Source organism: Gracilinanus agilis, chromosome 6 (assembly GCF_016433145.1).
Source record: "Gracilinanus agilis isolate LMUSP501 chromosome 6, AgileGrace, whole genome shotgun sequence".
Classification (NCBI taxonomy): Eukaryota; Metazoa; Chordata; class Mammalia; order Didelphimorphia; family Didelphidae; genus Gracilinanus; species Gracilinanus agilis.
Window position 1 is genome coordinate 162359904 of NC_058135.1, and position 24468 is coordinate 162384371.

A 24468-nucleotide genomic window follows, 5' to 3' on the forward strand; every position below is an offset into this window, starting at 1 on the left:
TTTATAATATATATAACAATTTAGCAACCTACTTTTTCATTTCTACCTACTATTTGAACCCTGCTTACTTCAGGTTCCTTAAAAAAATTCAGTAATTATTGTCCCAATCAAAAGTATAAAATTGAAAAAGACCATTGAAATGGGGCCTCTTTGCTTACCAAACTTCTTGCTTTCTTTAGTGGTGCCTGTCATCTTGATCTTTGCAACTTCAAAGAAATCTTTTATTTCTCTTTCATATAACCTCGATAAATAATCCATGTAATTCTTAAATAAAAAGAGAACACATTATTTTAACATAACACAAACAAATTCAACAATACAAATCAGAAAAACTAGTAAAAAAAGGTATCAAAAGACACCAACAACTTTGATTTAAAGGTATAATTATCTGAAGTTTTATCTAATGTTTCCACAAACTAGTATTTCCCAAAGTGTTCTACAGGACAATTTTTAAGCTAGTGAGCTATCTAGGAGGAGTTGACTCTTCTGTCTCATAGATCCCTCCTTACCTGCCATCCCATCTAGGTTTGCAGAAAGCAACATCCAAGGCACAACCCAGAGCAATAGTCCTCATCCTCCATTCCTGACCATTTCCATTGTGGTTTCATTTATTTTTTTTAAACCTTTATCTTCTGTCTTTAGGCAGAATAGTGGTAAGGGCTATGTAATGAGAGTTAAGTGACTTGCCTATGATCACAAAGCTAGGAAGAAGTATCTAAGACCAGATCTAACCCCAGGACCTCCCATCTCTATACCTTACTCTCCTGAGTCACCTGGCTGCCCTTGTGGTTTATTTTTCACTAACACTGGTCCTTAGTTAAAGTGGTAACTCGGATTCTGATTGACATACTTGTTTCTTTTCCAAGGTCCCTCCTACCAGTGGCTTTCATTGTGGAGCTTTGTTTTAATGAATTCTATTCAATCTCCATGGCCAAATTAGTTGGGGTCTACAAAATGTTATACAATAAGTTATTTTAAATCTAATACTAATGAACTGTCTCTTAGTAGAAATCATTACTAAATGAGATTTAACTTGTTCATATAAAATTAATTCATTCTCGCTTTAGTTTAAATGCCTCTACCCTTTTCCATACAATATTTTATTTTTCACTTACTCAAAGTTACACAAAAATATTATGTGCTCTCAGAGCAATCCTTTAACTATGAGTAGGAGGTCACAAATTCTTCCATTAAGGGTTAAGCCAAGTGCCAAAGATTATATTTAACAGATTCATATTCGGAGAATTGCAGTGGCCAGATTTTTAAAATATTATTATGGGGATTTTTTGTTAACTTCAACTTATTTTATCTGGCATTATACATCTTTGATAAAGTAAAGATGAAGCAAATAGTTGCATAAATTTTTTGTTAATTTTCATCATAATTTCAAAGATGTGTTCCTACAGTAAATATATAACTCAAACATGTGATTAAAATGTTAATGCAACCTCAAGGAGCATGCTGCCTTTCTCAATGTACATTTTATATCAATAATCATTATATGACTCCTATAGAATTCTAATTTTCCGAAAGAAATGAATGAAATGAACACTCTACGTGATATTTGTATATACTGCAAGTATACCTGCACCATATTACACCAAAAAAAATAACACTAGTTCCTATTTCATTGAGAGGTCTCATTTCCCATTGGGACTTAACTGCTCTAGTAATCATAGCAGTTAGCATTTCTTCAAGTTTATAAGACAACTCCATGAGTTTTAAGAGAATGATAAATATGTGAGTATTTGTCAAATGCTTAATTATAACTTTGTTTTCAAGGGACTTAGACCTATTATTATTTACTACTGGGCATAAATGATGACTCACTTTAGCAACTTAAGTATTCATTAACACAATTAGCCTAACTGCTAAGTCCATTAATTTTTAAAATATATTTTTGCCCTAGTTTTATAGTTGGTCATCTGCACCTTGTCTGAAGTGGCAGAGAAATCAACTTAAATTGGACCAATATCATTATTTATTAAATAAATAATAATGGTAATTCATGTGCACATATTGCTTTAAAGTTTACAAGGCACTTTTTTCATAATAACATTATCACGCAGATATTACAAGCATTTTATTAACCCCAATTCCGTTCCTTACAGATGAGAAAACTGAGGCCAACAATGATTAAATAACTTGCCCTAAGTCACGTGGCTAGTAAGTGTAAAAACCAGGACTCCACCTTAGGTCTACTGACTAGTACTCTTCCTACTAAATCAAATGCTCAAGAAGCATATACAAGCAACATGACTATTTGACATCTTAAAAAAATAATAGTGAAACAAGTTGGATATATAAATTAAGGCTGGAGGAAGCCTCTTTGAAATAATGTAATTTCATGCTGACAATCAAGCTAAAAAATTAGAAGATGATGGTCATTTTCCAACTAGGCAAAAATGAGATTTTTCAATCTGACACATACTTAGAACCACAAAATCTTAATAGGGTTGTGGCCTTGGGCAAGAATTGATCCATTCAAAACATAATAGTGCTCATTATGAAGTTCCACAAGTTCTAATTCTAAACAATAAAAATCTGGGCCTTGCTCAGATAAGGATGCATATGCAATCATGATAGTAGCCAAATAGAGCTAAATAGCCATTATCATATCTTCTGAAGGAACACTGGTTCCTTATTTTTCCCCATTACTTAGCAAAAATTTAGTGACCTAAGTTAGATTATACTCTAAAATATTTAGTTCATCAAGAGCTCAAACCATAAGATCAAATTGCATTCCTGGGAATACATAAATTTTATTGTAAAGAATATTAATACTGTTAGAAACATATTCTGAGCATAGAATGAGCCAAAAACATCTATAGGTTGGCTAAATACTTCCACTTCACTTAAAATTACATTAATAAATATTGCACTACATATGATAAAAGAACAATAATGCTGAAAACACAACTAAGCAAAAAGCTTTATTGATTACTTATTTGAATATTTACTAGGGGAAAAATCATGTGTTACAACAAAACTTGTTTACATTTAATGTAAATTTACATTTATTTTAAATATTAGTCTTCATAAAAATTTAAAAGGCAAAGAATTATGGTAATTAAAATATTTTACTTCAGGTATCAGGTATTCCAAACAAGAATCCAGTATAGTGTTAAGAGATTCAGTAGAGTTCCACAGATTTAAATAGCTAATTGTGGTGAAAATAATTTTAATTCAATCATAGCAAATGTATGTAAAAATCAAGATATGAAAGATAACAAAATAGTTGTTTCTGGGATTACAATTTTGCCAGAGCTAGTCAGGTGTGTAAATAGAATTAGCCAGATCCCATTAATAGTCAAAAATCTACTCAACCCAGGCGTGCTAATGATGTCACTCCCACCTCCCTTAGTGGGGAGGGGAGCCGAGTTACCCACACGTGACAATAAGTAACAAATCAAGAATAAGGGGCAGTCCAAATCAATGTAGAAACTGCCATTTGTCCATTTGAATTAGAGGTGGACCACAGGAAGTGATGAAAGACACATTCTCTTTAAGTAAGTGAGTGAACTTCCTGTGGGGGCAGTTGCCGTCTGGAACTGGAGGAAGAAGCATCTCCTGAGACCACAGACAGATTACGCTCTATATTGTCACGTGGGTAAGTTAGGCTGGCTTCCTTGGCCTAGCTGGGCCAATTCTAAACTCTGCCTATCTGGCTGTTGGGCCCTGTGGCTTACAGCTTCATTTATTTAGCCTTCTAACCTCCTTTTTCTCTTTATCCCTACTTTTACCTACCTGATTGTAAATAAACTCTTCAACCCGATGCTGACTTGGGTCTGATTTAATTACGGAATCAACCTAATTGTTGATTCCTGGCGGCCACATATTTTAATATATATCTATAATAACTAAATTTTTATTCCTTACACAGGTTACATTAAGATAGTGACTCCTGTTTTCCTTCACCTCTTTTTTGGAAACAGAAGGAATCCTATTCCTTGGAAGGCAGCAAGTTACCCAGTGTAACACTAGAGTCAGAGGATCTGGAATCAAATCTGCCTCTGATGTTTACTTCAGGCAAGACTGAGGGCAAATCCCTTAACCTTCCTAGGCCATAGTTTTTCAACTGCAAAATTGAAGGGCTGGAATATATAACGTCTGAGCTCCTTTACGGTTCTAGATTTATAACTCTATGATACAATGTGATTAAAGATAAAATTCGAAGTAGGGCTAACATACATGCAGAATAAAGAACTTCAGAATATATAGATTTCCTTTCACACATCTTTATGTTTTTAGATATCTTTCCCCATTCTTAGAATGTCCTTCCCTTTACCTGTTCAGTTTCTACACTAGCTCTGACACCACCTCTATGAAGCCCTCCTTGGTCCCTCCAGTCTAATGATACTTCCTTCCCAGGAACTCATGTACTACTTAATTTGGATCTTGTATTCACTTACTCATCATTCTTCACAATTATTCATTATTATTATTTGTGGATGTCTTATATATGTCTTATATATCACTGACTGTCAGTCACATAAAGGTATTGGAACCATGTCTTATTTAATTTTGTTTCTCAACTCTGGTCTCCAGTGTATTACAGTGGATAAAGTGTTGGATTTGTCAGTAAGACCTTGGTTCAAAACCTGCCTCTAACACTTATTAGCTGTATGACCATGTACGGGTCAGTCACATTCTGACCTTCAGGCAGCTCTCTAAGATTTATTACTACCAGGCCAGTATTACTACCAGAAGGGTAAATTGGTATAAAGAGTACTCTCAATGACAGATCTCCCCAAGAATCCAACGGAAATGTCTGAACACAGACACTACTTAATGCTGGTGAATTTAAATGAACTTCTTTCCCAAAGTTCCCTATGAATGTGCTAAAATTCTACAAGAATGTTTCCTATACAGATAGTTGCTTGAAAGGGATGATATAACAATTTTTTTCCCAAGCATGTTTAAATTTTGAACAAATATTCCTTCAGTGAAAGATAATAATTTGCATTTAGAAAATATCATAACAACTCTTTAAAGTTTCTCTAAGCCTTGTTCAGGATTTTTTCCTCATTTACTCCCATTCACTTTTCCTTTTATAAAGTCATAATTAATGTGCCTTATTCTTTTGGTTCTGCTTTGTTTACTTTGTATTATGTCATAAGAGTGTCTCAATATTTCTTTATATTTCTCACACTTGTTGATCTTAATGGCATTCCTTTAAATTAATGTACCACAATTTATTTAATCAAGGCTCCTAATGGACAAATAGGATGTCTCTATTTTTTAAATTATAAATAATGTAGCTATGAAAATCATTTTTGGTTTGTTTTTGATAATGTATCAGTGTATATTTCTAACAATGAAATAGTTAAAGAGTATTATAATTTTTGTAACTTTTACTGCATAATGTTGAACTACTTTCTTAAAAGAGCATAGTGGTTTAAAATTCCATTTGCAATGAATTAATGTACCTATTTCTCCACAATCCCACCAGCACTGAATCTCAATTGAATATCAATGCTTTTATTTCTGAATATCAATGTTTTTATTTCTGCCACTTTGATTTGTATAAAGTGTAAATAATTAGCAAATTGATTAGCAAAGATGAGCAGTTTTTCAAATAACTTATCATTGTTGTTCAGCTGTCTCAGTTGTATGTGATGCTTTGTGACCATATTTGGGGTCTTTTTTTACAAAGGCCCTGGAATAACTTTGCCCTTTCCTTCTCCAATTCATTTTACAGATAAAAGAAACTGAAGGAGACAGAGATTAAGTGAGTTGCCCAAGGTCAATAACCTCTGGGTGTCAGAGGCTGAATCTGAACTTAGGTCTTCCTGACTCTGGGCCCAGTGCTCTATCTACTATGCCATCTTGCTGCCCATCAAATGGTAATTAACAATTAAAATTTCCTCCTTTGAAAACAATATCATTTTCCATTGTGTCTTTCAGTCATTGAGGCCTAGGACAGAGCCACTGGATTTAGCTATTTCAAAGATGCCTGGGCTTCCGGGTTAAGATGGTGGTTGAGTAGAAGCTCGGCGACTTTCTATCCTTACCAACTGATATAGAGTACCACCAAAGGACAAAAAAACAAATCCAGATGAAAGAAGGGATCCCATAATAGGACGCAGTATAGAAGGTACATGGGATTTGGGCACTTCCACACTATAAGGAGGGAAAATAGCTCCCACCAAAACACGAGCAGATCAACCCTCCCCCACCCAAACCACAGTACCAGAGTCAGAGGCTGCACTCCAGAGTTAGAGCCAGTGGGGGCACAAACACAGGATTTATATAGACACAACTATGAAACACTTTCTACACAATTAAAACTAGACCTAAACAACTGGAAAAACATTAATTGCTCATGGGTAGGATGAGCTAGCATTATCAAAATGACTATCCTACCCAAATTAATTTACTTATTTAGTGTCATACCTACCAACCAAGAAACTTTTTTACTGAATTATAAAAAACTATAACAAAGTTCATTTAGAAGAACAAAAGATCAAGAATATCAAGGGAAATATTGAAAAAAAATGTGAAGGAAGGTGGCCTAGCAGTACCAGATATTAAACTGTACTATAAAACAGCGGTCATCAAAACGATATGGTACTGGCTAAGAGACAGAAGGGAGGATCAATGGAATAGACTTGGGGTAAATGACATCAGCAAGACAGTGCATGATAAAGCCCAACTTTTGGGACAAAAATCCACTATTTGACAAAAATTGTTGGGAAAACTGGAAAACAATATGGGAGCGATTAAGTTTAGACCAACATATCACACCCTACACCAAGATAAACTCAGAATGGATGAATGACTTGAATATAAAGAAGGAAACTATAAGAAAATTAGGTGAACATAGAATAGTATACCTGTCAGATCTATGGGAAAGGGAAAATTTTAAAATCAAGCAAGAGTTAGAAAAAATTACAAAATGTAAAACAAATAATTTTGATTATATTAAATTAAAAAGGGTTTGTACAAACAAAAGCAATGTAACCAAAATCAGAAGGGAAACAACAAACTGGGAAAAAATCTTTATAACAAAAAACTCTGACAGAAGTCTAATTACTCAAATATACAAGGAGCTAAATCAATTGTATAAAAAATCAAAACATTCCCCAATTGATAAATGGGCAAGGGACTATCAATAAGCATATGAGAAAGTGTTCTAAATCTCTAATAATTAGAGAAATGCAAATCAAAACAACTCTGAGGTATCACCTCACACCTAGCAGATTGGCTAAAATGATAGAAGGGGAGAGTAATGAATGTTGGAAGGGATGTGGCAAAATTGGGACATTAATGCATTGCTGGTGGAGTTGTGAAAAGATCCAACTATTCAGGATGGCAATTTGGAACTATGCCCAAAATTGCTTTAAAGGACTGCCTGCTTTTGATCCAGCCATACCATTGCTGGGTTTGTACCCCAAAGAGATCATAGATAAACAGACTTGTACAAAAATATTTATAGCTGCGCCTTTTGTGGTGGGGCAAAAAACTGGAAAACGGGGATATGCCCTTCAATTGGGGAATGGCTGAACAAACTGTGGTATATGCTGGTGATGGAATACTATTGTGCTCAAAGGAATAATAAACTGGAGGAATTCCATGTGAACTGGAAAGACCTCCAGGAATTGATGCAGAATGAAAGGAGCAGAACCAGGAGAAAGAACATTGTACACAGAGACTGATATACTGTGGTAAAATAGAATGTAATGGACTTCTGTACTGCAATGACCCAGGACAATTCTGAGGGATTTATGGAAAAGAATGATACCCACATTCAGAGGAAGAACTACTGGATTGGAAACACAGAAGTAAAACAACCGCTTGAACACATGGTTTGAGACAGACATGGTTGGGGATGTAGACACTAAATGATCACACCAATGCAACTATCAATAATATGTAAATAAGTCTTGACTGATCACACATGTTAAAACCAGTGGAAATGCACATTGGATATGGGGGGGGGGAGGGTTGAAGGGGGTGGTGAAGGGGAAAGTAAAAACAGGATTCACGTAACGATGGAAAATTTTTCTAAAAGAATAAAATATTTAAAACTTAAAAAAAAAAAAAAAAGAAGTACCCAGTCTAATAGAGAAGAACAGCTCAAGTCCTACCCAGCCATGAGCTTGAGCTATTCCTAAGCGAACTACATGATGCTTACATGAAGCCAGAAACGTATTGCCAAGATCAAGAGTAAAGCTGTGTCCCTTGATCACATGTGTTCTCTCTTACATGCGCCTTGCTCTAACTCTACTTTCTAACTCTACTTTATGTTTGAGCCCACTCTCCTCACAGTGTGCATGAAAGAAGAGAGCGTGTTTCTGTTTAGGGAGATGGTTCACCCTGGGAACTCCAAACCATTAGTTTGATTGAGAGTTGGGGAAGTAGTTCTAAAAAAAAACAACTAATAAATAAATAATAAATAATTAAAAAAAAGATGCCTGGTAGATCTGAAAAAATCAATTTCAGAAGTAGGGAACTGGAAGTAAGTTTTTTTCAGCCTTAGATAAGAATTCCAAATATTGTAAAAATAAGTGGTTTAAAAAAATAATTTAGGAATATATATCCCTTTAGTTCTGGTAGATAATATTGTGTAATTTGGTGAAATACTTCATCTGCATGTTAAAGCCATACCTTTGTTAGTCCCTCATATTTTCCATAATCTGTATTCTTTAGCCACTCCATCAATTTGGCATATCGAAGCAAGTCTCTGTGAAAGGGATGATGATTGGGCAATGTCAATTCAATGGAGTGTTGTGCAAGAGTGGAACTCTGGTCATGTCCCTAAAGAAAATAAAATTGAATTATTTACATATATAAATACCATAGGTACTAATGAATACCTGAAATGATAGAATTCTGCCAGGCAAAAACAAAAGACTGAAAAATTAGTACTTTTCTTTCATTCATTAAAAAAAATACCACATAGGCTATGCACTATCAATTAAGACCGCCTCTACAAAATAACAATTTATAGGCAAGAACAACATACTAAAGGAACATTTGCACTAAATAATTTTTAATATAACCATTAGAAAATTAAATGATTAGTAGATTTAATCAAGCATATTTCTCACACTTAATTTTACAATTTCCTAGACCAACTTTTAAAAGATATATATATATATATGTATATGTATACACACATACACATAACATTACAAGATGGTATGTTCACATTTATGACATTCCTTCCTCCACCCTCTCTAGGATACTCTGGACATAGAAAAAAAATCTAGATTTTAGAGAATCAGAGGGCTTTAGAATTAGAAAATTGTTATCTAGTCCAAATTTTTCATTTGAAAGTTGAAAAAATAATGCACAAGGGGGCAAGGAAGAGTTCTTGACTCAAGCATCTCTTCTTATAAAAATATACAAAACAATACCTCCCTCCCCTAATTGTTAATATTTTAAAATAATCATCTTAACCAGTTACAAAAATTCTGTAACATAAGAAAATTCTTCCAGGTTTTCTTCTTAAATATCTAACTTTTTAGGTGCTGTCGATTTCTTTCACTTTTTGGGAGTCAAAGCTTAAAGCCTTGCATAAGGTGGTTTTACTCTTCCAGTGCCTTTAATGCCATTTCTGGCCAACATGGAAAAATTTAATAGCATAAATCTGGCTTTAGGAGAAAGGCTAGTTAAGTAGAAAGTCATGTAAACAAAGAAACTCATAAGATCTCTGGAGTCATCTGTCTGTTTTGTTGGTATACTATCTGATTTGTATTCATCAAATAAGATTATCCTTATGTTCAGTATGTCAACTTGGACAATTACAAAAGCTCAAGAGAGCTAAACCAAGTCACATGAAAATCAGTCAACACACTGACAAGTTAAAGTTAATCTCTATTAAATATCACATACCAAATATCTGTTGTCACAAAAAACAAATTTTTCATAGTACATATTAATAAGATTTAATTTTTTGAATTGTTAAGAAAATGTTTATGAAGAAATTTGCCGAAAACAGGTTTGAACATAACTCAATATTTAAAGAATGCCACTGAATATTTAAATTCTACTTCCTATGAGTTTCAGTTTGTCAAAATGGAAACACCTAAAAGTTCTAAGTTAAGATACTTTTAAAAGGATATGTAAAAAGCTAAATTAGCCATTTAAATTCAATAATCTTATCTTTCTACATTATTTACAAATTAAAGCAAAATATAACAACATCCCTCCCCCAATGAAATAATTCTGATTTTGCATTTACTACACAGCAGACTTACTAGCTTGAAAGAGATTATGCTTATATGGAATTGTCACGGTATTCTTGGCCAAATGCTTCTTTTGCTCCTATTCTCTGGTATACATCTTTATTTTTGTTTCATCACCAATAGAACAAAAAATATCAAGTAATCTTAGACAAAACTTGTATCCTCAATGCCTGGCACAAAATAGGTTCTTAAAAAAAATCACTTATTAAGTGAACTATGCCCAATAGAATTACAAATATGGGCAAGGCACTTTGCTAAAAGTTGGTAGAGGCGAGGGAAACAAAGACAAAAGCGTACTTTTCACTTAAAATGCTCACATTCTAATGGGAGATGTGTACACAGGTAAATCTGAAGACAGGGAAGTACCAGAGATCAGGAAAGGCTTTCTGTAGGAGGTATTTCATGACACAAGATATATAAGGAGTCTAAACAGGAGTGCATTCCAGGCAAGAGCAACAGTCTATAGATAGGCAGAGAAACAGGAGATGAGAAAGCTGAGTTGGATCAATAGATTGGTGAGGTTGGCTGGATTGTGAAGGCAATATAGTTCAGTGAAAAGACCACTTAACTTGGAATCTACAGAACTCAAATCCTGCCTCTGTCATTTTCTTCTGTTTCCTCATCTCTAAAATGATGAGGATGAATTAGGTGACTTCTAAGATTCCTTCTGGCCTTATTTGACCTTAGAGTATATAAATAGGAACAATATAAATTAAATCTGGAAAGGTAGGCTGAAGGTAGGTGAATGGCTTTAAATCCTAAACTGAGGAGTTTGTATGTTATCTCAGAAGCAATATAGAGTTACTGATGAGTTTTGAGTAGAGAAATGGTACAATTAATCCTGTTTTTTAGGAATATTATTTTGACAATAGAATGGGGTTAAGTCAATAGAAGGCAGGCTAATTAGGAGGCAATATAGCTCAGGTGACAGGTAATGTGTGACTGAACTATGATCAAAATGTTAAGCACAAATAAACAATTTGTGTCTAATACTTAATTCTGCAAAATTTACTTTAGAAGTCATCATGCTGATCCACTGAAGTACTCTTAATTTTGACAGTTGGGCACTGAAAATAGGTGGTTTTCTATAGATTTCATTTTTATCATATAACAAAATAATATGATCCTTTCCAATTTATGTAAATTGATGTCAAAAGAAAAGTTTTCATGTTTCTGAGTGTATCAAAATGTAATTTCCTTTTTCTGCTTATCTCTTCTTTGTATTAAGTGAAAATTCAGTGTTTTTCAGTCTCTTTCCCCCTTAACTTTTGCAGTATGATAAAAAAATTAGCTAACAAAATCATTACTCTTATGTTGCTAGTGACTTCCCTGCAGAAATAAAGCAAAATAAACAGTCACAAAGGAAAAACTATTCTACAAAAAAACTTGAAACTTTCAAATGACAAAGGAATATTAAAAAATGGCACATGCACTTTTTTTTTATGGAAATGGTTTCTAACTTAAATTATTCCTACTAAGAATGTTCTTGAATATCAGAATTGTAATTAGTTGAAGAAGTCAGAGGCTCAGAACTAGAAATCTTCTTGAGAGCACAAAACCTTAATAAAAATAGAAATTACTGCTGGTAGACAATACTTTTTGTAGGAAATTAATGTTAAGTGAATATTAGAGGAAAAACAAATTGTATCATTCACACCCATAGTATTTTTTCAACATAAACCCATTTAATTTTTAAGTATCCTTCATAGAATCTATAAAGTCGCTCTATCTTTTCTCTCAAGTTAAAGAAAGGTTTAAAAATTTTTTTAAATGAAAAAGAAGCAGTATTAGGTAAAAATGAAAGGGATTCTTACAAACTATCACAAAAGTCAACTTTTCCAACATAATGATAGATAATATTTTATGTTTAAATCATAATAATGGATTAAACCAATGTATAATCAGTTATCAATGATATAATAGTTCTCAAATGCTCCTTCCATGCTCTAATGATCTATATAAAACATAGAGAGAAGATGGAAGAACTTAAAGCACTAAGGACAAAATTTTTCAAAGTTTGGCCAATTTTACACCATACAAAATTTGAAAGAATACAATTAGTCTAATTGGCCAGTTTTACCTAGCACAAAGGGTGATGGCAAAAAGGGGACCTACTAACTTAACTAGCATATTGACTGAGACAATATAAAATTTTAGACTGCTAGCAAAATAGCTCACATCATAATATATTTTTTAACATTTTCTATAAGTATTCCATTTTCCTTCAGTTGTAATCATTTATCCATTAGAATGGGAATACTTGATAAACCAATGTTACTTAAGAACTTGAAAAAAACTATTATAAAAGTTGTATAATTTCAGATAAAATAAGTTGAGTTTAACAAAAAAATCCCCATAATAATACTTAAAAAATCTGGCCACTACAATTCTCCCAGTATGAATTTGTTAAATATAACCTTCGGCACTTGGCTTAACCCTTAATGGAAGAATTTGTGGCCTCCTACTCAAAGTTAAAAGAATTGCCCTGAGAGTATATAATATTTTTGTGTAACTTTGAATAAGTGAAAAATAAAGCAATATTGTATGGAAAAGGGTAGAAGGATTTAAACTAAAGCTAGAATGAATCAATTTTATATGAACAAGTTAATTCTCACAGATCTATCTTCTTAATTATATACTGCTCTACACTATTGGGCACTAGGAAGCAAAATGGTGATAAAAGGCTAGCTGTGGAGTAAGGAACAAACAAATGAAAAATCATTTATTATGCATCACTATGTATGGGCACCATGCTAATGCTGGTGATATCAACAAAAGGAAGAAAGACACCTCTTGCCCTCAAGGAGCTCACATTTTTTATGGGGGGAGACAACACATTAAGGAGAACTAGAGCTGTGTTTGGAGGTGAGGAACAATGAGTATTCCTCAGCAAAGCTTGGAAATGGCCAGAAAGTGATGTGGAAGCCTATGCAAGATATGGTGAAAGCTCTTTTATTAGAGTCCAGGTACAAGTGAGAGGAGGATGAAGAAGATGGCTAGTGAACAGAATACAGAATGTGCTGAATTAATAGTGGGACACATCAAAAAGCAAGTACACAATGGTTATTCTGAAATTTTCACTGTAATATAAAATGGAAGTAAACAGTATTTAGGTTTCTACCATTTTTTCTATAATTGAAATATATTACTTGATCATGAAAAATTTCCTAAAAGTACTTGTTATACCACTCACTTTTAGTTATAAGTCTATAATTACATGCAACAATATATATTAGCCTGTCAGCAATAAGAAGGGTTATTTTTAGCAAAGATGTCAGCTTTTAAGACAGAGGAAGAATCCAAGGCATTTGTAGCTACAAACAAAAGAAATCTTCATATAGGCTTATAATATGGAAAGGACTACACTGATTACAGTCACATCCATTTATGTAGATAGTTACACAGCCAATAATATCCCTCTTGGGTTCTAAAGAATCAAATCAAAATAAGAATGTGGATTAATACTTTTTGTGACTCCTAAATCTGTTGCTTTCCCAAAATAATTATTTGACTTAGATATATAGGAATAAATTAATTTAAATGACTAATTCAAAACAAATAAGATAGGTGCATTTCTCAGTATTCAGACCTACCTTTCTTCCTATCACGCATGACAGTCCAAAGAATACCATCTTCTAAGGCACACAATGGCAACTTTAAATGAAGTTATTTCGCAGCTTATATGAGTACTGTCAAGTTACAAATTTACAAAGCCAAGTCTGCAGCTATCAGTTAGATTTAGCAAGCTTGACAAATAAAAACATCAAAATAAATTAGAGAAGCTTGAGTCAAACCCCATGTACTCACAGAAACTGAAAGAAAGTTGGACCTGTTATAGAGCTGAAGAAGGGCCTGAGTAAACTAAGTAGAGATAAGAGATAGGATCATAAGTATTTTAGAAAGCTGAAACATTGAAAAAATAAAGAACCTGCCATCCAAAATAGAATATCCTGAAAGACAACTAGAACAAATTCCTTAAAAAGTTAAAAAATAATCTTAAAAACATTTCTCAAACTTGCAAAATGACAAATGAACTTTACATATCAGAAATTAAGTACAATTTTATTCACAGCCTCTTCCTTTAAGTATAGGGTTTCTTAATCTGGAGGCCAGTAAATTTTTAAGAAAAACATTTTGATAACTAAATTTCAATATGGCTTTTTCCTTATAATCAATCTTATGTATTTTATTACATGCATTTAAAAAGATTATTCTAAGAAAGGCTCCACAGGTTTCAGCAGATTGCCAAAAAGGTCTACGACACATAAAAAAACTTTTGCTTTAGCACAATTATAGCTTTCTTCCCACCTAAAAAAGTGAACAATTTTATTTATTTAAAAATATCAATTAGAATCACGGAGAAAAGAAAGCTGCATAAGTGAGGAGAGCTATATTTTGTGTATATATGCGTTCCTGTGGTCAACATTGAGGATATGTATAATTGCAATACAAGTGGGTTGGTACCAAGAATAAGAGAAAATAGATGATCACTTTTAGTGGTATGCATTATTTCCAAGATATTTTTTTAAAAATTTTTTAAAAAAAGGATTATTTCCAGTTGTTGAGTAGATCCTTAATGTGGGATTTATAGAAAAACATAAACAAGGTCATATAAGATGAGTAGTTTGGAGGACTTTTCTTTGAAAAACCCTTACTTTCTGTCTTAGTATCAGTTTTAAGATAAAAGAATGGTAAGAGTTAGGCAATTGGGATTAAGTGACTTGCCCAGGATCACATAGTTAAGAAGTGTCTGAGGACAGACTTGAATCCATGACCTCCTGACTCTAGGCCCAGCGCTCCATTCACTGGGCTACCTAGCTGTTCTGGTTTGGAACATTTCTGATTTGTATATGCAAAAGGAATGCTTACAATGATGGTCATGAATCCTCTGTCAAATACACACTATCTATATGGTAATACGCATGTGGCACCTTTCTTTGAAAATTTCAGAGCACCATTTAAGATTATTCATATCACATTACATAAGGCTTCAATGGTGAAATAGTGTATAAATCAACTTGGGAATAATTTTTTTTTTTTTACTGCATCTGTGATTTTGTTTTGGAAGGTTCCAGGTGAGGACCTTCTACTAATGCAGATTAGTACCTTGCCTGCAACTTCAAGCTTAGAGCTGCTAGGGTATAGAGAAGCTACCTGACTTGCCCAATGTCATAAAGCAAATAGCTGTCAGAAGTCAGAGCACCTAAATCACTCTGGCTCCAAAGCCAGCTTTCTATCTACTATGCCATGTTGTCTCTCTTGGAGACATTCTTTATTCTTGGAGAATTATTTATTATTTATTATAATACACTTATTTATTCTTTGTTGGACTTAACAGAATCAAGGGAGTTATAGTTGGAAGAGACCATAGAAATTATCTACTCCAACCAATTCCTTCATTTTACAGATGAAAAAACTGAGGCCAAGAAAGAGAGCATTATCTTTCCAGGCATCAGTATTCTTTCTCAGAGTAAGTATATGTATATACATAGTGCATATAAAATCAGAAGCAAGGGCATCAAAACCTAAGAATGTGAAAACTGCACTTTGGGATGCATTGCTAAGGTGGTTTTACAGGGGTACACAGATGATAACTTAAATGCATGATAATCTTTTCAGAAACTCAAGGTTTAAAGCAAAATAGTAATAAGTATAGGAAAGTTTCAGCTTCATTAGGAAAGTAATATTACCTGTTGAACAAAAACATTGTTAAGATGGCTAGCAAGTCTCCGGGCAAATTGTTCTCGCAAATCACCAAAACGCTGTTGCTGTTGTTTGACTGCATGCAGCATTTCATGTCCTGAAAAGAAAGCAAAAATCTCATGAAAAATTTAGCACTAGAAGTCACTTAAGGTGAGGCTTAATATTCAAGATGACAAAATTTAAAGCAGTAATATAGTTCTAATATTTGACAAGGGTCAAAAGTTTAGCTTATCTACTCATTTGTTAAGGCAGTGTCAATAAGGAGTCCTGCAAAATCTTAAAAAGTAAATATTAGGGGGACTTATTTAGATTGGAAACAAAGAGCTCTTCATGTTTTCCCCTGTCCAATTAATCAATCAAATTAAACTGATAATGAAAAGCACTTTGCTAGACTCTAGCAACAGGACTAACAATAATAGTGTAAGTGGATTAGGGACTGGTGTGAAAAAAAGATCCCTTCAAGACAGCAGAAACATGTGTGAAATGAACAGTGAAACTTATGGGGTGTTTCCTACTGGCACACAACAGATTTATCATTTCATTTCTATGAAGTCAGTTGGTTAAGATACACACACAGAGCTAATTGATATAATTATAATATCTGTACCATTTGATTTAAAAAGTATGCTACCTGGACGAAGAGCTACATTCATACACTGTAGAAGGGCATCAGCAGCATTGGTGCAGGCCTCAATGCCTCTAGAAGAGGCAAGATCTCCTTCCTGAAGGGCCTTTATGTGACCTTTTGCCAAGTCCATGTGGTTCTGGAATACATGTAAAATAGAAAGGTTTTATACAATAATTTTAGGCAACATACTGATAATTCTAGATTCCAAATATTATTCAATCTAACTGTGACTCTGATCAAAAATTCTCTCCCATAGCAGAACTGGAAAAATGTTTATCAATGGCTCTCAACTATTGTAGTTGTAAGGTCTAAGGAATGAATTAGCCTACTCACCACCAGGAATTCTATCTCTGAGAGGAGCTTTACATTATTCGTGTTGCTAAGATGAATTAAGTGGTTGCTTTCTGAGATCTGATCCATCTGTTCTTTGACGCTTTGTAGCATTTCCTCATAACTACTCAGCTTCAGTTCAATCTGATCCACCTCCTTAAGAGCCTCGTCCAGCAACTTCATCAGGATGTTCACCTGCTTCTCAGAGGCCATGATTGACTGGATATTTGCCTGCAAAGTAAAGAAGCACATCTGAGGGGCCCTCTAAAGCAGGAACATCAAGCTCTAAAAGAAGTAGCCACATAGTAACTTGGGAATACTTATTAATTTTGTTCAACACTGTCCAATTATAGTTTAATTTGGTTCATTGGGAAGTGATATGGTTAGCATATTGGACACCTCTGCTCTACACTTAAATATGTGAACCAAGATGAAAAGAGAGAATTTTGCTAAGATGGTTTTAAAGGAGTAGACAAAACAAAATAACTTTTTTATAACTTTGTGCTTACTGAAACATTGTTTTGCACAATAATTGTTTTCATGTCACTTCATATCTTTTTTATATCCTCTGCATGACCTGCATGTCACTTCCTATCTTTTTTTTATCTCCTCTGCATGAAAAATCCATCAGTTTGGAGATCAACCTTTTCATATCTTCCATCCTCTGACAAAATCTAGCAGAGTCCTCTGTATAAGGTTAGAATGCAGAAATGTTCATTACTGAGCTACTTTTTTCCTTCTTTACTTCTGATGAGTACAGCCTGGGTTCTTCTTTTTTCTTCCCTTCTACTGGAACTTAAGTTAATGTCATGTTTGACTAGATAATATTGATGCAAAAATTGGTTACAAATGATGACCCAGGCTTTTCTGTAATTCAAAAATTACTACCTCAATAAAAAACTTTCAAAAGTCACTGTGAATAGCTGCTGAAAGATATTTGCTTAGCAGGAAGGATAAGACAACATACAAACCTATCTTTGTTGTGTGTGTATGTTTATATGTGAATAGAGGGAATATTAAGTATGAATATGTTACATGTAAGGGGTCAATTCTAGGGAATAATTGTTGTCTATTTGCTTTTTGCTGTGTCCAACTCTTTGTGATTCCATTTGGGATTTTCTTGGCAAAGATCCTAAAGTAGTTTGCCATTTCCTTCTCCAGTTCATTTTACAGATGAGGAAACTGAAGCAAACAGGATTAAGTGACTTGCCCAGGGTCATACAGCTAGTATCTGAGGCCAGAATGAACTTGGGAATGCCTCTAGGCCCAATACTCTATCTACTGTGCCACCTAGATGTCCTAGGGCATGATATATGAATTGAAAAGGGGTTTAACACATTAACATAAAAAGGCATTGTGAGCTATGTGTTATCCAAGGTAAGGCTAGGTGTAGGAAGTCAAGTTATGAAAAAATTTTCAAGCCTAGGGGTTACAGTAAGAGGGAGAAAATAAATGGAGAAACTCTTGAATATGGTATAAGAAGGCTTGCCTCAAAGAAGCCAAAGTATTTAAGTCCCCAAATGAAGAAGGGCTCAATAGAGAATTATTCAAGTTCTTGTCCATGCAGGTGTTAAATGGATAGTTTTGGCCTAAAACCTAAATAAAACACCTGATCTCAAGAAAGAAAAGTCCTCTAGTTCTCAAGAAATTCAACTAGCTAAGAGTGGCCCTGCAGAAAAGTGGAAAGCAGCAAGAAAAGATAGCAACATGAAGTGTCAGGGCTAAAGAAGAAATTAGTATCTAGAAACTAAATGAATTACAAAAGGCTATTTACACTTTAGACCTGTGCCCAGTTAACTTAATGAGACAATATCCTTGCTGACACAATGATTCTCTATAAAGTTTTAATTCCAATTTCTCTTATACTGTGGTGAAAACAGTGTTATATTTTACAAAGCCATCTTACCCTAGATACAGCCAAGAAGCAGAGGTAGAGCAAGGGGAGAGAATCTCACTAGAGAAAAGAAATGTATCAAACCACAAATGATTTGGTCTTGGTTTCTGTAAGAAATATAGTAGAACTTTATACCAGTGGAAATCAATAATGGAAATCCACCTTGAAGATGGAGTCTAAGTGGGTCTAGGATGATTTTTCTCATGTGCTCCCCCATCTAATACAAAAGATATATCGATAACTACTAATGACCAATACGTATTTTTCCTTAAAATGTCCTGTACCTACAAAGGTCTTGGATTTTATAAAATATTTCAACATTTGTCCACACAAAAACCAGCTGGAGTTATTAGTTCTATCCAAGAGTATTTTTCAAAAAGAAGATTTTGCATTTACTCAGATGTTATACTTAAAACATAAGATGATAATTTCAAGTACAGATACAGAGGAAAGATTTTTTTCTTTTACAAAACACTTGAAGAACAATGGTACTTTATTGTTGACAAAGATTTAAAACTGTGGCTTGACTTATAATAACATATACCAAAAACCTGACTTAGTTTTATTTCTCTTTCTTCTTATTTCATAGTTTCTCTTTAGCAAAACTAGTGATACAAATACCATCCTGCCAATTTACTTTGGTCTTCTTTTCTTCCTTAAAATTCCCAAACTCCTATATCACAGACCTCATACCATATTAGTAGGATCACTACATCTTAGATTCTTTAAGGACCTTGAGACATTATAGAGTCCAAATTCCTTATTTTGTAGAGGAGAAAATTGAGGCCCACAGAAGTCAAATAACTTTCCCAAGGTCAGCTGGTAGTAAGTGAATAGTTAGGACTGGAACCCTGTCTTTTGACTCCCAAACCAGTGTGCCTTCTGTGGTAATGCGTTACTTCTTTTAATGCCCATTTGACCCTTGGGGCCTTTCACAATCTGGCTTCAGTCTCTTTCTCTGGGTTTACTGCACATTATTATTCCCCTTCATCCATCTAACATTTTCAGTTAAAAGGATAATTTTCTTTTCCCTGTGTCTGATGTCCTATCTACTGTCTCTGTACATTTATTCTAGTAGTCCTCCAGGTCTCTAACTGTCCCCCTCAGGTGCTCCCACTCTAACATTTTCAGTTAAAAGGATAATTTTCTTTTCCCTGTGTCTGATGTCCTATCTACTATCTCTGTACATTTATTCTAGTAGTCCTCCAGGTCTCTAACTGTCCCCCTTAGGTGCTCCCACTTCTTAAAAACCGCTAGCTTCTTTCAAGAATTGGCTCAAGTGCTGTCTCTCACATGAAGCCTCTTCTGACCTCGTAGTTGTCAGTGCTCTTTCCCATTCATTTCACAACAACTTTGTATTTACTTTGAATATATTTTGTATTTATTTGCTGATCTGCGTATGTGTTGTTGCTCTCAGTAGAACATCAGTTCTCTGTGAGTAGTGGCTAGTTTTTTTTTGGCTTTTTGTCTCCTGCCTGGAGCCTCTCATATAGTATTTAGCAAAAACTTGACTTGAATTGATGTAACTCAAAAGTTATTTGCAAAGCAGTGAAATGCTTAGGCCATATATCCAAAAAGAAAAGAAACATAAACCAAATTCTATGAAGTGATGAGATGTTAAATACAGGGAAAAGTGTATTAGTGACCAGGTTTCTAGTCATGATTTAGCAATTAAGTAGCTAGGAGATCTCTGTGGGCCTTAATTACTTCATTTTTAAACTGAGCTATCCAAAAATGCAAGGACTGCTACTTTGTGAAGGAGTGAATTCAAGGTATTCCAGGAAAAGCTGGATGAGCACTTAAGGATATAATAGAAAAAATTCACTCTGTGTAAGTGTTGAACTATTTGTCCTTCTAAGGTCTCTTCTAAGATTTCTATGAATATTTCTACACTTTATATTTAGATGCATTTTTTTAAGGCTTAGCTCAAAAACATATCTGAAAGATGGTGAAAATTATTAGTATGACCCTATTATGATTACTCACATTTATGTAACTTTTTATGATTTGCAAAATGTTTTTTATATATTATCTTATTTTATCCTCATAAAATCTTATATTTTTAAACTAAATTTAAATCATCTACCTAAAGATCTCTAGTCAAAGAGAACCTGTAACTTGAGTCTGTTATTGATTTTCCTTACATTGAGTATTCAGATTCTTCATTAAGTTTTGTTTACTGATTCAGTATGTTAGCACTGTTTCACTTGTGAATTTAACAAGCAAATTGTATGGGCTTTTATCCACTTGACATGGATAAAACTCAGGGCAGTCTAGTAAAGTGCAGAGATAGAGATAAGAAATTAAAGACCCTGAGTTCAAAGGCAGTTCTTCAACATGCTACTTAAGTGATCTTGAGCAAATTACTTACCCTCTATTGGCTTTATTTTCCTCATCCATAAAGGGTTGAATTTCTCTAATGTCCCTTCATTAATAAATCTTTGATCAGAAGAATATAGAGGGACCAAACACAAATCCCTAGACACCATAGACAAGACCTTTCAAGTAGAGATGGAATCTCTTTATTTTCAGTTCTTCCAAGGTGGTATGATCTAAGGAGAGGTGTGTTTAATATTCTCCTGGTCTATGCTCTGACCCGTGATGGCCACGAGCTCTCTTCTTCTGCTTTGGAACTGTGATAAGGGCCCCCTGCTCACTGTGGCTTACAAGTGTTGATATGTGCTATTTCTCCTCCTTACACAGGGACTGCAACCTGGATCTGCAAGGTAATAGAGTCCTGTACTCAGAGCCAGCAAAGGGGCCCCTATAATCTCCTTCTGACCAGTTATTGTCTATGACTGAGAGCTCTGGAAGTCTTTGATGTTAATTCAGCTACCCTCAAAGTCTGTGTTGACTTGTGGAGGTGAAGTCTGCCCTGGTGCACCCACCCTAGTGCAACAGACCCCTCCTGCTAACCTTGTAAATTATCTTGGCCTGAAAAATTGTCTCACTCGATCCTTTTATGTGTTCTGCCACTTCAGAATTTGTTTTGAGAGCAATTTGGTAGAGATCTAGTAGGTCTGTGTACTTTCTCCACCATCTTGGTTCCAACCCCTAATCCTTGATCTTTTCATAAAAGCCCTTCTTACCAAAGATAATTCATCAGACTCTATACCTATTTATTTTCTCCAACCAAAGACATACTCTTCTACACAGACCTGTTCTGATGTCTCTGATTAAAACCTTGGGATCTTTGATTTCTGCCTTATTTCCTTCACCTTCTCCTTCCATGCCATACTGAATGTCTCTTCATAGAATAGAGACATAGGCAAGTGCCTCTCATTGGTCTTGCTCCCTGCAGAGGTTTTCTTTTAACAATTATAATAATAGATAAATGGCCCCAAGGAAATATTTTGTTTGATCATTCTGAAATAGCTGGGTAAGTTCATGAAAGAGATAATGCACAGTTAAAGTAATAATTATACTATAAAGGCTCAATGACAATGATATATGTACATAACCAGGCTTCTCAATCTATTGCATATTCATCATTCATATTTTATAAGAAATTCTTACCCCATCTAGCACCTGCAGCTCTCTGGATAACTTTTCTGCAAAAGCTTCAGCATTAGAGATTGCATATTCACAGCCTTCCATCATTATCTCAATATCCTGCTCTTCTCTTGCATTTAACTCTTGGTATTCATCTACAGCTTCTTCATCTCCTCCTGTCACACTCTGATTCTCTCCACTTGGAACAGATTCTTAAAGAGTAGCAAAGGAAAAATTAAAATTACAAAAGCCAAAACTATGAAGTAATAATAGCTAATACTTAAGACTAGATAGGATCAAATGTAAACTTTGAACATATTTAGTAGTGAAAAAGAGAAAAGAATAATTCAGAGTTCATTAAAAGCAAACAAAAACCACTTTATTTTTGTAAAATACTTTATATCCTATTGAGATGAAGCACTATAGAAATTTTTAAAAAACCAACATAAAAACATAAAGCCAAAGTCACTAATCTACAAATATTATAACATGTTTTACTCATGACATTAAAAGCACTAGCTGAAATCTTTTATACTATGTAGGAAATGAACCCCATTTTCTTATCTCACAAAGTTATTATTCCTTAGTTAAAAACATTGATTCCAAATTCTAAACCTATGAAAAGTACCTTAGCTTATTTTTTGAAATAATTTAAAATTCAAACTGAGAGATATACTATAGAGTATAGTACTCTTAGAGTATATCTTGGGTTTTGAACATGGTAAATGAACTTTCTTTTTACACACACATATATAACATTTCACATATACTTTAAGAATTTCTATGGAATTCCTTCCATAATTACTATCTAGATAAGAAAAGTAAAAATAATATGAATCTGAGAAATTCTAAAAATGTCAGTAGGTATCATTGATTTTTTTATGATATAAAAGTTTGGAATACTTTCCTAATAAAGATATTGGTTTAAATATTTGAAGGAACTTAGATATTTAGAAATCATTATTTTCAGTTAACTTTAGAAACAGACTACTTAAGAGCATGATAGGAAAACAATACGACAGAAAATTTTTAAAGGTTAAAAAACCAGAGTGTTTAATTTCTATATATTTTGTGTGTAGCACCTCATTTAGTTAAAAAGCTCTGAGTCACTCTAATATTATCCAGATATAAATGACTAATTTATATAAGAACTATGTCTGGGTAAATATGACCTTTGAAACATGGTATGAGTTTATTATTGACCACCAAAGCAGACCAAAAAAACTAGATGTAAAACAAAACAAGATTTAAGTGTTCAAACTGAGGACAAATTAAGTGAATTCTACATAAAGGCTAATGCTTCTGCCATAAATCATTAAAGAAAATACTAAGGCATATGTGACTTGATAAATTTTGAACGGGGGTTATTTTACTGAGATCACATATAAAACTATATAAAACTTCAATTTTATAATGGGAAATTAAGCTGTCACACATGACTGATAAACACCTGGAGCAGGAACTGCTTAAACCATTCTAACAGTACTTTATACAAACAGGCATTTTAACAAATCCTTAAAGCTGATGAAGTTAACTGTTATAGCAGTCTTCTCTCATAAGAAATAATTCTTTAGAGGCCAATAATGAAAATATTGTCATTAATTATATTGCAGTATGGATTTTAAAGCAACGACCTTGTCCCTACACACAACTTTATAAAATATGCAAATGATATCACATAACATAAAATGGTAAATAGTTTAAATTATACAGAAGAATAAGAAAAGGTGTTACGCACCTTCTGTAACTTTAGGCAGTTCTGGAGAATAAAAAGGTATGAAAGAAGCAGAGGGAAAGTAAGCAAAGAATATTAGCTGGGTGGCATAGTATACAGGTTAAAAAAAATACTGCGCTGTAACTCATTTGAACTTCATGGTAATATGTTTCAAAGATAATATAATATTCAATTACAAGAGGAGGTTACTAAAGGAATGGAAAGGTAAAAAATTTTTCTTAGTTTTCTGGCCAACTCAAATTATTTTTGGAAAGAATCTAAATCCTAAATAAAAACATAAAATTATTTTCAGCCATTGACTATACACTTATATTACTTTTAGTTTTCTGATGTTGTTTCTTAGTAGATTTATACAAAATATGAGATTTCTTATTCTTAGAAGGAAAAATCTGGAAGAAAGATCATTTATATTATTTTGGAGTCTTGCCCAATTATTTTCACACAAAGAACAAATGCTTTACATAGCAATTATTTAACAATGGTTAGTCACAAA

At 33.7% G+C, this 24468-nt stretch overlaps 1 protein-coding gene across 1 annotated transcript in view; it reads right to left on the reverse strand.

Annotated features, from left to right (window-relative positions):
* EXOC1 (exocyst complex component 1) overlaps window positions 1-24468 on the reverse strand; it is a 68221-nt gene that overhangs the window by 31347 nt on the left and 12406 nt on the right. Inside the window, exons 5-10 of the mRNA XM_044680028.1 lie at window positions 22265-22452; window positions 16858-17085; window positions 16528-16660; window positions 15884-15993; window positions 8611-8760; window positions 159-264 (exon numbers count right to left, since the gene is read on the reverse strand). Coding sequence (XP_044535963.1) covers window positions 159-264; window positions 8611-8760; window positions 15884-15993; window positions 16528-16660; window positions 16858-17085; window positions 22265-22452 — 915 coding nt within the window. The remainder of the gene's footprint in view (window positions 1-158; window positions 265-8610; window positions 8761-15883; window positions 15994-16527; window positions 16661-16857; window positions 17086-22264; window positions 22453-24468) is intronic.